Source organism: Oryzias melastigma, linkage group LG4 (genome assembly GCF_002922805.2).
Source record: "Oryzias melastigma strain HK-1 linkage group LG4, ASM292280v2, whole genome shotgun sequence".
NCBI lineage: Eukaryota > Metazoa > Chordata > Actinopteri > Beloniformes > Adrianichthyidae > Oryzias > Oryzias melastigma.
The window spans coordinates 14,391,013-14,403,463 of NC_050515.1; the positions used below are offsets into that span (position 1 = coordinate 14,391,013).

General features: G+C 39.8%; 1 protein-coding gene across 1 annotated transcript; it reads left to right on the forward strand.

Moving 5' to 3' along the window:
- The first annotated feature begins 2,711 nt into the window (after nt 1-2,711).
- On the forward strand, nt 2,712-12,369 carry nr2f6b (nuclear receptor subfamily 2, group F, member 6b). Its single transcript, XM_024278182.2, has 5 exons — nt 2,712-4,477; nt 6,824-6,918; nt 9,402-9,736; nt 9,847-10,093; nt 10,913-12,369. The coding sequence occupies exons 1-5, from the start codon at nt 4,209-4,211 to the stop codon at nt 11,185-11,187; spliced, it is 1,221 nt and encodes a 406-aa protein (XP_024133950.1). The 5' UTR covers nt 2,712-4,208; the 3' UTR covers nt 11,188-12,369.
- The last annotated feature ends 82 nt before the right edge of the window (nt 12,370-12,451 follow it).

Sequence of the window (12,451 nt, forward strand, 5' to 3'; positions counted from 1 at the left end):
TTCTTTTTGTTAAAATTGGAGCTGAAGTTAATAAGAAACAAAACTGTTGCATTGTGAGGGGAAAAATAACCGATTGTCGCTTCCACCCTTTCTGCCCTTGAATAAAATAGGTCGACTCACAAAAAAAAAAAAGAAAAATCACTCCAATTACTTTATGTTTAGAAACTAATGGTTGTTTTAGCCTTTAAGTAAAAAAAAAGGTGTAAAATGATCATAATTGTTCTTTTGTAAATCGTAAACATGCAAAGAAATGTCATAACATGTCAGACTGTAATTCAAACACAAGTGTGTTCAGCAGTTTATGGGGTAAAATGTAATTAAAAAACATATATAATGGCTTATATATTTATCTTTTATTTACCCCCCCCCCAAAAAAATGTACAATTTATGTGTTAAGGATGAATTATTTTGTCAGAAAATAAAAAACTTTAGTTCTACTTGCTTTAGTCTGACTAGGAATTACAGAATATACGGAAAATAAGTTCAGTTTCATAAACTACCTGAATGTGGCAGCTATTGACCAAATAGAAAAGTGTTTATCGTGCAATTTCTCTTCTATGTTTATTTTTAATTGCTGAACTTTTGTGCAAAAATTTTTTTTTTTTCAGAGAATAACTGAAAACATACTTTATATATAATTGTATATAAATATCATTATTGTGATACATAATGATCTATATCATGAAATACCGTTTTTTCTATATATCACCCAGCACTAATTGCAGCTTAAAAACAAGATAATAAATACAAATATTTGATGAAAATAGGCCATATAAAGATATTTGCATCTTCGTTTCCTTTTCAGCTGTGATGTTCCTGGTGTGCAGTAGCTGACTTCTCTTCCTGTTTTCTGTGTAATGTGATAGTCTTTTTAAGGGACCGTGCAGCTCTTTTCCTCGTCCCTATCTCTTCATCTAAACTCCTACTCTTCAAACAAAGTGGTAGGGTTAGGACATGTTTGATTTTCCCCAGGGGTTTATTCCGCTTCAGCTCTCAAGAGTGTAGTGTGAAAGTAAACCAAAATAAAAAGAAAATTTTGTCATTTTTGTGTTAGTCGCCTCCCGTTTGACTGAAGTTTTCCGGATCATCTGGTGTGAAAGCATCCTCATGCTGTGGCATGTGGACAGCTGAGATTACTGCAGGTTTTACTGCAATAAAGCAAAACAAATGGAAGACAAATTGAGGGATTGTTCACATTTAATGCTTTGGAAAGAAGCAAACAATATGTCCTGCAGTGCACAAGCACATGCCTTATACTTGGAGGCTGGGGGGGCATATACAACTTTGAGGATTATTTCTTTATTTTTGAAATATTTGTTGTTTTGTGCGTGACGCCGTATTTTTTTTTTTTTGTTTGTTTATTTACATTGATTAATTTTTAACTTTGGAATCTTGTGTGTTTTGTATCAAATCTGTGTTTTTGTCCCTGAGAATGGTACCTTGAAGTTCCACTCCAATCATCTTTTGATCTATTGTAAAAGGTCTGAGAAAATTTGAAATAATGAACCTCTCGGTTTTATTATATTTATTTTGTATATTTATGTGACGAACTTGTGATTTTAGTGATTTCAGTGCGTGAATTCCTTGTCACTTGTCTTTCAACACATCAGGAGTCGCCACAACAAATCAGCTTTCACTCTTTTGCGTTATGGAAGAGAGTTTTATGTCGGATACCCTTCCTGACACTACCCTGTATTATTTTGTCTGGACCCGCTGGCCCCACCTGGCGCTTTCAGTTGAAGGGGGGTTGGACTTCCAACAAGCTCGCTCATGATTGGCGACTGTAGCTCCTCTAAAAATGTGACTCAGGTCTTGGACTAATCACTATCGACAGGTTTCAAAATGGCGGCAGACCATCAGGAAGCCACACTGACGGCTTAGGCCTGTTTTCACAAGGGCCGAAGGTAAGGTATTTACTATGGGTGACATCAACACCTCGCTTTGTCCAGTGAATTAATAAATATCTATGGATTAAGCTCATCACAACCCAGCTTTCCTCAGCCAACTGAGCCATCCAGCTGCTTATAGATAACTACATTTTAAAACAGTGCAGTTTTGAGTCAGATGCCACCTTGAACGAGGAAAACAAAGACGTACATGGATCTATTTGTCTGTAAGTGGGAGCATCAGAATGTAGTGGAGCACAAGTAAAAGTTTTTACAAAAGCTTTTTTTTCATCTACTCCCGATTTGAATAAAGAAATAATCCAAATGCAGTTTTCAGCTTAGTTTTATTCATAAGTGTCCTCCATCGGGAGAAAAATGCCACAAAACTGGATCTTCACTGGAGTAAGTATTTAAAGAACTCTCAGTTTTCCGACTTTTGTGTGTAAAATCCTCATTTGGGGATTTTTTTTGGAGAGTTTTCATTTAAAGTTGACATGTATCAAGGACTCTCCTTTTTGAAAAGCGCATGCAGACTTCTGCGGCATCCTTCACGCAGACCCGTGAGTGTGTCCAGCAGGTGTGAAAAGGAGCCAGCCGCGTATCATATAACCTCTGACAAGTTGCTCAACAACAACAGGCGCTCCCTGTTATTATTGGGTCAACAGTCAGAGGAGGTCTTTTGGATTAGAGCGGAGTGGAGAACATGCGTGTGAGCGTTATGCACCCCCCCCCTCCTCTTGCTCCTTCCTCTTTGTTTTACAGCGGAGTTGAGGTTAACTCCCCCGTGCTCCCAGGCTGGCCCGGGGGTCAGAGGAGAAACAGGCAGCCAGTCAGGCTGCCCGGCATTCTTTCTGCGTGCATGTGTGTGTGTGTTTGTTTGCATGTGGCTGCAGCCCACTCTGTGCTCTTTGACTCCACTGGCCTTATAAGGCATCCAGCGCCATGGCAACAGCAGGGCTTGAATAGCAGTGTCAAATCCCTCAGCCCACAGACGCACGCTCACTCTCCCTAAAGGAGGGAGCGAAGCAGAGAAAGAGGAGGCGATCTGTGGGCTGATCTCCGCTGCAGCGTCTGGCTTTCACTACAAGCTCTGTGACTGTGTGTTTTTTTTCTGTGCTTGTTTGCCTAATTTATTCCTGCCCAGGCCAGCAAAGGAAAAAGGAGGAGAAAAAAAGGACGAGCAGCAGAGTAAAACAGTAGACCCTGACTCACTGACAGGGAATGCTCCTGGCCTCTGGATGTGGTGGACAGGCTCTGACAAAACAAGACGTGGAACGACTTTATGACGCTTTGAAAGAGGAGAGGCGACCGTGGCGAAGGAGATTTCCCAACCCTGCTTTAGTTTTCGGCTTGTTTTTCTCCGTGACATTTGATCCCCTGACCTCGGTGGCTTTGAACGAGTTGGAGGGACCACAAGACTTTAATCTCTAGCAGGAAGAGGACGTCTCTGGAAAACTTTGTCACTGAAGACCTTCTTCCTTTGAGAAAAGGCAGGTATTGAAGCGCTGAAATCTTTTCCTCCAAACATAAGCAGCTCATTTTTTATTTTTTAAAGACTTTGAGGGTTTCGTTTTCCTCCTTATTCCAAGTGAGTCCGGACCAGAACTGTGTTAGATCAACAGATAGCACCTCAGCACGGCAGGAACTGGTTGGACTAGTTTAAAAGTTGGAGGAGAGGGCAGGGCAGTTTAACCCTGCCTGAAGGAGAGCTGTGTTTTCTTTTTCCTCTCACCCGCCTGTCCTTCTGGGAAAAAGTAGCAGCTGAAAAAGAGAGACGAACGGCGCCTTTTTCCATCCGAAGAGCCATGGTTTTTATGTCCGCGCACCATGCTGAGGGATAGGTGAGGCTTTTTTTTTTCTCCTTTCATCTGGTTAGACTGAGAAAGAAAGAAAGCGAAAGGAAGGAAAAAAAGGAGTACAAGGAGTCAAAGTGTAATTTATTGTTTCCTGTGAAAAGAAGCAGGGCTGCACCCTTTTCCTCCGGCCTGAACTCTGAACCGCTCGATGTGTGGCTGAAGTTTTCTCAGAGCTCGGGAACCATTGATCAGAGGTCAGGGCAAAGAACAGAGGGGCGAAACTAGAACAGAGAGAGCAGCAGGATTAAAGACGAGAAGGGAAAGCACTCGGGGAAGGACCTTCGGGTCAACCCAACCAGACAGCAAAGAGGTGAAAGGTCAACACCAGTGACAACGTTTTGCTCCACTTCTAAAGAGTTTGACTAAAACAAAAGTGCTTTGGTGAAAAACTTGGACTGAGGAGAAGCCGGTGGGACGGGGCAGGTCTGTGTATGATCCACCCAGAGGGCTGTGTGTCTCGGAGAATATGGCCATGGTGAGCGGGGGATGGGGTAACCCCAACGGGGACACTAATGGACTGGGGGAGAAGGCTTACCTGAGGAGGGAGGAGGAGGACGGGTCACCTCAGGCGGGGAGCAGCGACGTGGATGTGGCGGACGAAGACAAGGGCTGCGTGGTGGACTGCGTGGTGTGCGGGGACAAGTCCAGCGGGAAGCACTACGGCGTGTTCACCTGCGAGGGCTGCAAGAGCTTCTTCAAGAGGAGCATCCGGAGAAACCTCAGCTACTCCTGCAGGTACAACGCATCACTCCTTTTCTTTAATTCCCAATTCTAATGGTTACTATAATTGCATCCTGACACTCTTCTCAGCATTTGGAGGCGCCTGCAGGTGGGAGTTGGTGTGTCAACACGTTAGATTACAGTAAACAGAAGCAGAAAACTGTCCTTTACCTGTCTGCAGCTTTACTGCTATCCGTTTTACCAAAAAAAGAGACCCACTCAGATGAACTTAGAATGTTCTTGGGGCATTTCTCTGATGATATACAGAAAATGTAAGCTTAAAATTACAATTCTGAGCATTACTTTATTCAAATCGTTGTGAATCAGGAGCAGATGAAGAAATGCAGTCAGAAAAAGCTTGTAATGTTGTGTCCCAATTCCTTCACTACCCACTGCACAGTGCATTTATGTCGTAATTCTGTCCAAATCTACAAATCCAAAAATTCCCAAAATGCTTTGTGAAAACCCATTGCGCATCAATGCTTACTACATTGGTGAATATAATATAGACCACAATGCATTGTGTCTGAACAATTTTTGTGAAAAAAAGTGTTTAAACGTCATTTTTAAAAAAAGCTATCAACATTTTCAGTGGATTCATAAAAAGACATCATAAAATGTTGGTATTGATTAGATTTTCACTTCGTGAAATCGGTGATGTCATACTTACCGATTATAAAAACCAAAAAAAAAGTAGTGAGCATGGTTTCTGAATTTCTTTTAAAATCCAGGGCACTAGATAGTCCTGCAATATATAGTTTTTTACTAGTTAGCTATGGGAATTCGAAACAATTCAACATTTTCCTAGAATTCTCCACGAAAAACCAGTGTGCATAAATGTTCACTATATATGGGAATATGAACCACAATGCATTGTGTTTGAACAATTTAAAAAAAAGTATTTTTGAAAAATAAACCATCAATGTTTTCATCATAAGAACACAGTGAATTCCTGAATAGTTGATGTAGAATTCTTGTATTGATGTCATATTTGCCATTTTCTGTAATTATCCTCAAATTTCCTTAATTTTTCCTTAAATTTCCCTCTTTTTTCTTTACTCCTTGACTCTTACATCCCCCTCTCTTATGTCCTCTTCTTCTTTTCTATCCGGTCCAACAAGAAAAAGAATTGAAATATAATCAATATAAATAAAGTTTAGCCTAAATTACATTTATACAAATATTCACCTTATGTGTCAGAAGATCCATAACCCTCTGTTGTAGTAGTACAATATTTCCAACACAAGAGGCCTTCAGCTCTTAACTGTTTGTTCAGCTGTTGTACCGGACAAGAAAAAAAAAAGTATTCAGCTTTTAAAATACTGTCGTTTTTGTAGTAGTTCGGGAGTTGGGAGGGAATTTGGACACAGCCTAAGTATGATGTACAAATTACTATGGTTTCCTGCTCCGCACCCTTTGTAGACAAATAGATCCATGTACGTCTTTGTTTTCCTCACAACTGTTCGGCTCAATAGCTCTAATATTGCTTTTCATTTTTGTAATGCAATGGTAATGTTAGGTTGGGGTCATCAGGGGCTGTAAAATGGATGATGGGAAATAGGGGCAGGCTTACTGCACGCCAACAGTTCCGCCCACAACTCAGAGGTATTTCCTATTGAACTACTACAGAAACGATGTCCTAGAAAACCACACAGTTTTTTTTATTTTTTGCTAAAATCTGCATAATCATAAGTAAAAATCCCACTGAGAACACTTTGAAAACAGATCTAAAGATGATCGGAGTGGGACTTTAAGTAAAATGTGAGGATATTCTGTAAAAACAAGTTGTTTCACACCATAATCACATTTTGAATGGAGACAGCAGCTCATTTCTCACTCAGGAATGATGCCTCCCAGCCTTGTTTAAGTCTAAAGAAAAAAAAGGAGGAAAAAAGAACAGAGGAGAAAGAGAGACGGCAGAAATGAAGGCCTGAAGGTTTGTCATGTGAGGATTGATTGCCTCAGAAGGTCAACATTCCCATTATTCCTCACTGCGGGAACATAATGCTGCAGCTCGCCCCTCCGCTGTCTGACTCCTCTCTGTGCCGGAGTTGTTTCTTCCACATAATGATGCATCACCTCTGAATGAAACATATGAATATGTATGTTTTCTTCGGGGTGGGGGGGCTGAAAGGAGCCTTTCTGTGAAACGCTGGCAGAACTCAACCTGCTGTAAAAAGCATCACGAGGGCGTGTAACGGTGATGATTTACAAAGGTCACGGGCTTTTCAGCCATCGCGCTGCTTTCACCGGGCAGAGATGGGGGGCAGGGAGGCTGTTCATACACACGAGCATAAACTTTATGTTTTAAAAAAAATGATTTTTGGAGCTATCGTCCAAAATTTTATTTTGCCTCAACAGATCAAACAGAGATTGCCAGATAGACCAGCATCACCGCAACCAGTGCCAGTACTGCCGACTGAAGAAGTGTTTTCGAGTCGGGATGCGGAAAGAAGGTATGAGAGACGAACGGAAACGTCCATATTAGACTGAAGGACAGGTACAATCAAATGTGTACGGCTGGCGTCAGCACTGCATCATCTATAACCAATGAACTAAAGGTCAGGCTTAATGAAGAAGGTAACGCTGCTAATAAAATCCCATCACTGCACAATTCTCTCTAGTGCAAGCTCCTTTAAACATTTGATTTATTCATAATATTCTCAGCATTTCCTGTTTAGTTTTGTGAACGGTAAGTTTGGAAAAAAACCAAAAAATGGCAAAAACTTGAAGGTTTGCAGATTTAAGTCTATTTGAAAATCATGAAAGGAAAATTCAAATGTATTTTTAGCATAGCTTTCTTTTCAATGTTAAGTTTTTAATATAAAGTGTACACAAAATTGAGGAAATAGTAAAAGCAAAAAAAAAAAAAAACTATAAATATGAAAAAACTGAGAGAAAAATAGAAATATACTTGAATATAATTGCATTTTTTATTGATAGAAAGTTTTTAGAATAAAATTCTAGAAATCAAAACTGCCTCTTTGATTTCCTCTGACGACTCTCACAATATCATGTAACAACATTTCAAGCTGTCTCTCATTAAAGTCGGTTGTTTTTCTAACGTTACATAAGTCCTCTTGTGTCAGATGAACATTGGCTGCTCTGCCATACATAGTGTGTAGCGGCGTGGCAGCGAGCCAGGAGCCACGTTAGGCCCGGTTATTAATGAACTCTGCTGACCGAGGCTGTGACGCAGGTTGTACCGTTTCCACATACACCTGGAAATGTCAAGGTGACCTCTGACCCGGTCTGCTCTATCCAGTTTAAGGAAGATCCAAGCTGTAAATTCAAAGCATGTATGTCATTCATTCTTATCTTTGGAAGACTTGCTTATGCTTTACACAATGAATTAAAAGTAGGGCACAAGGAGTTTTATTGTTTTTGAATTTAGGAAAATATAATATTTATGTTTTGATTCGATTAGCATTCATCTTAGTTTTTACTGTAAAAATATTGCTTATATTTTAAAATTTCAAATTTTGAAAATAATTTTTACATTTATTATGGTGGTTTCAACAGATACATTATTTAAAGGTCATTTCATTGGATTGGGATAAAAATAAACTATAGGCATTACCTGCGAAAATGCTAGTGTGAATGCTGTCAGCTGAATGTGGCTGCTGAACATGCCGGAGCTGGTAGCTGAAAATGCTGAAAAATATAAGCTAAATTAGCCAAAAAAACTGGAAAAATTTGCAACTTTGACAAAACTATTTTGCTAAAATATTAGCTAAACTCCAAATTTGCCTAAAGAACTTTATAAAATGTCTAATTTTGACAAAACAGCTTGCTAACATATTAGCTAATCTTCAAATTTATAATTTGGCCAAAACAGACTCCAAACTCAAAATTTGCCTAAAAAAATCATCGAAAAATGTCTAAATTTGCCCAAAACAGCTAGCGTAATGCTAAAATATTAGCTAAACTCAGAATCAGCCTAAAAAAAGTTAAAAAAAAGAATAAATTAGCCAAAAACAAATAGCATGTTGCTAAAATAAAAGCTAAATGCCAAATTATGCTAAAAAACACAACAGGCCTAATCGCTGAACATTTTGAATGGTGCCTCTAGCTAAAAGTAGCCTATATACAAAAGTTTTTGAATGATTTGAGTAATTTATAATTTCTTACCAATGGGGCATATTTTGTTCAATATTTCAAAACTAAACAGTTGACAAATATCAAAAGTACAAGCAGTAATGTCCTGAACGTTTTGATACAGAGATTGCTGAAATCGGTGAAAGTGTGATTGAGTTTTCGTCTGCCAAAAAACATATGGTAAGGATCAGGAGAATCACTAAAGCATTCCCACCAAAATCATTTTTTAATAACTGTTGTTATATGTTAAGCCACCTTTGTTGTTGTTTTTTTTTAACCTTTTATTGTGTTCGGATCTAAATTAACCTATTCTCACAGATTTTGAAACATTTCGACATAATTTAAGGGCTAAACTGCAGATGAAGGAACACTTGTGTCATTTTATACTTAGTAAAGTTTTAATTGTATAAAATGCTTTAAATGAAAGAAAACTGCTTCTTCTTTTTTAAGTTGCAAAAAGGATACTAATAAGTTAAAACATAGATAGAAGACCACAAAACAAAATATGCATAAAGACACTTGAAAAGTTAAAACTAATAAATAAGTTTAAACATTAAAAAACTTTTTGAAAAAAAAAGTCCAATATGGAGACAAAACCAACACTTTTTTTCTTTTAGACATTACATTATATCTAAAAACTTTCACTTGAAGCATTTGAAATAGATTTTGAATCTATTTTACATCAAGTAAATCAATAAAATGTAAAATCACATCTATCATATTTATACTTAGAACATTTAAAATACAAGATATGTATATTATGGTTTATGTTGCAAAATGCTTTTTTTCATGTTTCCTCCTTCAAATGGTTTCACTTCTCTCTCTGCTGTGTTTCCCTCAGCGGTCCAGCGGGGTCGCATCCCTCCGTCTCACTCAGGAATCAGTCCCAACTCCCTGTCTGGGGGGGTCGGAGGCACCGGTCCGAGCCACATGGGGGCGGACTACTTCAACGGGCAGCAGGTGTCGGAGCTCATCTCTCAGCTGCTGCGGGCTGAGCCGTACCCCAGCAGCCGCTACGGGGCCCCGTACGCTCAAGCACAGATGCAGGCATCTGCGAGCGGCTCCTCCGTCATGGGCATCGACAGCATCTGCGAGCTGGCTGCCCGCCTCCTCTTCAGCACCATAGAGTGGGCCAGAAACATCCCATACTTCCCAGAACTCCCCGTGTCAGAGCAGGTCGGTGCACTAATCAGCAGAAGGGTTTTAGTTCAAATGTAGAAACTTTGAAGCAACTTAAAGAACGATTATTGATGTACAGTTTACATTATTGCTCCTTCACCCTATAGGTGGCGCTGCTGAGACTCAGCTGGAGTGAGCTGTTCATCCTGAACGCAGCTCAGTCCGCCCTGCCTCTGCACATGGCTCCTCTGCTGGCGGCGGCTGGCTTCCACTCTTCTCCCATGTCTGCCGAGCGCGTCGTGTCCTTCATGGACCAGGTCAGGGTTTTCCAGGACCAGGTGGACAAGCTGAACAGGCTGCAGGTGGACTCGGCCGAGTACAGCTGTCTTAAGGCCATTGCGCTCTTCTCCCCTGGTGAATTTTTTTTTAAACTTCTTGTAATATTTTTAGCAGATAATAGTTTGGAGTAAACTTCAAGAAAAGTGGATCAGGTTTGAGGATCGGTGGATTTGACCTCTGACCTTAGCAGACATCTTGACCACTCAATTTCTAGTATAAAAGTGTTTTTTTTTAGGTGTGGCCCATTAAGAAAATACCATTTATTTATGTTTTTGTAACTATTACTTGAATTATTCCAAAGTTATATTTTTCTACGTACGAAAACTTTAACTTCTTTTATTTTTGACAGCAGCAAACACAAGTTCCTTTCAAAATAAAATACTATGTGTCGCATTAGATCCTACTGCTGCAGCAGTAGTTACATTTTCTATGAATATCACTTACTGTCATCTTTTTTCTGATTTTACTATCAACTATAAACATAATACTGGAGTAGAATCCTTTTTTTTTAATAAATATACATACATAAAATAAAAGTTTTATAAATTCTAAAAAATAATTCACAAGTCTGAAAATAAACCAAACTTTTACCATAATTTTCCTGACATTAAAACACTTAACTAAAGAAAATGATCAAAACTACAAATCTATGATTTATTCAAAGCATTCACCTTCAAAGCCAAAGAGCTACAATGAAAGGACACAAGCTCTGAAGCCTCAGGTTGCAGACTCTTAAATTAAGAGACGTCAGACATACTGCAGACTCATTGATGTTTCTGTCACGGTTTGTTAAATTCACTAAATTTGTTTCTCAATAAATAAAAAATGACAAGAATGAAAAGAAGCACAACGCATCTTAACTGAAGCTTCATGGTCGTTTCATTTGCCTTGCAGATGCATGTGGCCTGACAGACCCCGCCCACATAGAGTCCCTGCAGGAGAAGGCCCAGGTGGCCCTGACCGAGTACGAGCGCTTGCAGTATCCCAGCCAGCCTCAGCGCTTCGGCCGCCTGCTGCTGCGCCTCCCGGCCCTGCGCGCCGTGCCGGCTAACCTCATCTCCCAGCTCTTCTTTATGAGGCTGGTCGGCAAAACCCCAATCGAGACGCTGATCCGAGACATGCAGTTATCAGGGAGCTCCATCAGCTGGCCCTACGCTCCAGGACAGTGAGCCCGCCGGGCTGCTGAGAGAGACAGACTGAGATCAGATTGGGAGCGATAAGAGCTCACAAAGATTTCAGCGAAGAACAAAGTGAATGTCATGAGCACAGACTGTGGTTTCAGTGATTTAAAAGCCTCTTTAGGGTCACCTTTTTTTTTCACATTTATCTCTGTAAAGTTTGGTTGGAAAGACACCAAAGACGCTTTCAGGGAAACACAGTGTTTGATTGTTTCCACACATATTTATACTGCAGCACTTGTCCATCTTGCTCTTTACCTCTGGTGATCTTTGTCTCACTCCAAGTGGGCGGGGCTTTCATGAAAATGCAGACTTTCACATGAGGACATGTGCCTCTTCTACCTCCTCTCATATGACCCCTAATGTGACTCCGTGTGAACCCGGGCTCTGTGTGCGAGTGTGTGTGTGTTGTCTCTCCTTTGCTGTGTTGTCAAACTGCCGGGGCGGATCTTTCCAAGAACACAGATCAGATCGTGCAGAAAGTTTTCTGGGTCTTAAACCTGTGTGGGCCAAACGAACAGATTCTGTTACACATCATATTGGTGAGTTCAACACACCGCTTCTTACAAAAAATAAACAAAAGTGCATTTTGTTATGTAGATATATATATTTTGGACGTTGTTAAAGGTTTGTATTTCTCAAACGCAGAGCTGTCCTTTCTGTTCGGTACACGCAGCAACCCGTGAACTTAAAGCACCCTGGTGGTTTGGACAGTCACATCCCTGTCTTATATTATTACCTCAACGTTTTACACAACCAAGACAGAGATTGTATGGTAAAACGCTCAAACAGAAATAAGGGATCAAGTGAGGCAAAAAACTATTTTCCTGAAAGCTCCTTTTTATTTTCCGCCAAAATGTTTTAACTTGACACCAAATGCTTGAATTTAAACATTTTTTTTCCTGTTCAGTCATTTTTGATTTATTTCTATCTTTTTTTCCCCCTCTTTTAAAAGCATGATGGGCAGAAGTCAGATAATTACTACGTGATCATGCAAAGTACTCTTGTTGTTGAGATGTGAACATTTCGGTATGTCTTGATATAATTGGTACTTAGAGCTTTGTGACTATTGGTGCCATGAACTGCTGCTCCAAAGTGTGAACGAATTCAGTGTCTTGCCAAAACTGACTGAAAGAAGAGGAAAGTGTAATAAACAAACAAACAAAAAAAACACTTTATGGTATGATTTTTTTTTTTGTATTTTGTGACAGAAAAAGGACGGATGTTTATTATCCCTGATGCTGTCAACGTCATC

Bases quoted from the DNA above. Each gene is read 5' to 3' on its own strand.
- nr2f6b (XM_024278182.2), top strand. From the start codon at position 4,209: ATGGCCATGGTGAGCGGGGGATGGGGTAACCCCAACGGGGACACTAAT. The intron at 6,919-9,401 runs GTATGAGAGACG...TGTTTCCCTCAG, and splicing joins AGTCGGGATGCGGAAAGAAG to CGGTCCAGCGGGGTCGCATC. The intron at 9,737-9,846 runs GTCGGTGCACTA...TTCACCCTATAG, and splicing joins AACTCCCCGTGTCAGAGCAG to GTGGCGCTGCTGAGACTCAG.